Source organism: Carlito syrichta, unplaced genomic scaffold, assembly GCF_000164805.1.
Source record: "Carlito syrichta isolate Samal-C Ts95f unplaced genomic scaffold, Tarsius_syrichta-2.0.1 Scaffold308976, whole genome shotgun sequence".
NCBI lineage: Eukaryota > Metazoa > Chordata > Mammalia > Primates > Tarsiidae > Carlito > Carlito syrichta.
This window is the reverse complement of record NW_007253072.1, coordinates 97,983-100,971: the sequence shown is the minus strand read 5'-3', so window position 1 is coordinate 100,971 and position 2,989 is coordinate 97,983. Positions and strand designations below refer to the sequence as shown.

Below are 2,989 nucleotides of genomic sequence, written 5' to 3'. Positions count from 1 at the left end.
CCTTTTTTTTTTTTTTTTTTTAAAGGAAAATCCCACACTCTGGAAAAACCCTGAGTCCTGGGCAAGGCAGAAGGTTGGTCACCTGTCTTAAAAGTTTGCAGTAACCATTAGTTCTCCTGGAAACCAAACAAATGGTAACAGTCCACCAGCTGGGCTACGGCAGGAGGAAGGAGGGAGCCAGGTATTCCTGGACACGCTGGCAGGTGGCCAACACCCAGCAGGAATGAACTGTGAAATTCCTAAGGCGAACTCAATATAACTTGCACATTATGGGTACCGGGGCATTTAAAAATTCTGATGCTAGGCTGGGCATGGTGGCTTAAGCCTGTAATCCCAGCATTTTGGGAGGCCAAGGTGAGGGGATTGCGTGAGCCCAGGGGTTTGAGAACAGGCAACTTGGTGAGATCTCATCTCTACAATAAATCAAAAAATTAGCCGGGCATGGTAGTGCGCCCGTCGTTCCGGCTACTCAGAAGGCTGCGGCGGAAGGATCGCCTGAGCCCAGCAGGTCGATGCTGGGGTGGCCGTGAGCCTGCCACGGCACTCTAGCCTGGGTGACAGAGTGAGACTCTGACTCACAAAAAAAAAAAAAAAAATTCGTGATGCCCAGTTCACACTCCAGACCAAAATAAATCAGAATTTCTGAGAGTTGGGCAATAGACAGCCAGTGTTGAGAACAACCGCTCTAATCTATAGCAACAGCCACTGAGAAAATCCTTAGCTAAATAGCAGTTCAGGATCAGCTAGAAGACAGACCCCAGAGTATCTGGCTGGGGGAGATGGCAGAAGTCTCTGACAGGTCTCAGGAGGAACCCTGGACACACTTGTGTTAAGCTTTGACTTCAGGCCAGGTGCAGTGACTCCTACCTGTAATCCCAGCGCTTTGCGAAGCTGAGGTGGGAGGGTCTCCTGAGGCCAGGAGTTTGAGGCCAGCCCGAGCAACAGAGCGAGACTCCATCTCTACAAAAAAGTTTTAGAAAATAGCCAGTTGTGCTAGTTGGCCTGAAGTCCCGGATACTTGGGAGGCTGAGGCAGGAAGATCACTTGAGCCCAGGGGTTTGAAGCTTCAGTGAGTTCTAGCCTGGGTGACAGAATGAGATCCTGTCATTACGTCATTTCATTTCATTTCACCTTATTTTAATTTTATTTTATTTGAGTTGGGAGTCTCACTCTTGCCACCCAGGCTGGAGTGCAGTGGCATGCTCACGGCCAGCGCAGCCTCAACCTGCTGGGCTCAGGCGATCTTTCTGCCTCAGCCTTCCAAGTAGTTGGAACTACAGATGCACGCCAACACGCGTGGCTAGTTTTTGTGATTTATTGTAGAGACGAAGCCTCGCCAAGTTGCCCAGGCAGGTCTTGAACCCCTGGGCTCAGGCGATCCTCTCGCCTTGGCCTCCCAAAGTGCTGGGATTATAGGCTGAGCCACCATGCCCGGCCTATCTTGTCATTTTAAAGCATAATTAAAATTGTTTCTAAAAACTTTGTGTTTTTTGTTTGTTTTTGAGTCAGAATCGCACTCTGGTGCCCAGGCTGGAGTGCAGTGGTGCAGTCATGAGTCACTACAGCCTCGACCTCCTGGGCTCAGACAACTCTTCTGTCTCAGCTTCCCAAGTAGCTAGGACTGCAGGCATGTGCTACCATGCTCGGCTAATTTTTTGGAGAGATAGTGTCTCACTATGTTTCCCAGGTCGGTCTCAAACTCCTGGCAAGTAATCCTCACGCCTTGGCCTCCCAAAGTGCTGGGATTACAGGTGTGAGCCACGGGCCCAATCAAAAACAACTTTGACTTTATCAGTATCGGCTATCCCAGGGTCATGAACTCTGCCCTTTCCCCCTCCAGGAAGCAGCAGAGGAAAGGATAGCCAGGGTTTTGAAGCCATATAGAGAGACAAGTCCCTCTCCAGCCTGCGGATGGGGACAGGCAGCTTTCAGCCCAGAGCAGAGGTGCCCTTACCCTCCGGGGTGCATGGGAAGCTTGGCATGTCCTCGTCCTCACCCGCCAGCTCCTCTTCTGTGACACACAAGGCATCTCCGTCGCCGCCAGCCGACCTCACTGCGATGGACCCAGTGCCGTCAGACCCCGGGCCCCAACCATCCCTGGCCGGCCACCCTGGTCTTCTACCGGTCCCTGCAGCCCGTGCTCACCCCCGCCCCTGGGACCACGCCAGCCCACCTGCGCTCCAGGTGACCTGATGTGCCCTTTGAAAAAGAAGACGGGCATAAGAATCAGGTGGCTTTGGAGCCGGGATGTCCCACTCTGTGGGGAAGGAGATTCCCCATCTCCCTCAAGCTGGGAAACACACAGCTGTCTGCAAACTCTCCACCTGGCTATCCACCTCGCTATCTGCAAACCCCAGGGTGGAGTCAGGAGAACTGAAAGCCGGCTGCTTGATCTGGCTCAGTGGCCCTTCCAATCCAGCACTTGGTAACCCAAGTGGAATTCCTCTCCCCCAGGGACCAGGCTGAATGTGGCCCCAGCACAGTCCCCACCAAGACTGCGTCCAGCCCAGCTAGGGGGCCGTGGAGAGAAGGAAGATGGAGGTGGGAGGACACAGGATGGACACGGACCTCTGCCTCACCCAGGACCCTCCAGGGTGTTGAAGGGACCTTGGGAGGAACGGGTCTGGGGTCAGAAGGCCAATTCGGTGCTTGCTCCCTGGGATCACGTGGTCCCTAAAGAAGCCCTAAATGATGTGCTTCCTCATTTAGAAGATTGCTGTGCTTCCGCTGACGCCTCACACCTCCTCTTCCTTGTAAGACCTGGGCTTTCATGAACGATGAGGAGGGCCCCTAAAAGATGGCAGAATGAGCCCAATTCCCGGGGGCGTTTAAGAATTGAGAGATAAGCCGGGCTCGGTGGCTCAGCCTGTAATCCCGCGCCTTTGGGAGGCTGAGGTGAGTGGATTGCCTGAGCCCGCGGTTCGAGACCCGCCTGGGCAACTTGGCGAGACATCATCTCTACAATAAATCAAAAACTAGCTGGGCGTGT

General features: G+C 53.6%; 1 protein-coding gene across 1 annotated transcript in view; it reads right to left on the bottom strand.

The window, feature by feature from the left end:
* The window catches only part of SCARA3 (scavenger receptor class A member 3), a 46,159-nt gene that overhangs the window by 22,075 nt on the left and 21,095 nt on the right, over positions 1-2,989 (bottom strand). The window contains exon 3 of the mRNA XM_021716820.1: positions 1,955-2,097. Coding sequence (XP_021572495.1) covers positions 1,955-2,097 — 143 coding nt within the window. The remainder of the gene's footprint in view (positions 1-1,954; positions 2,098-2,989) is intronic.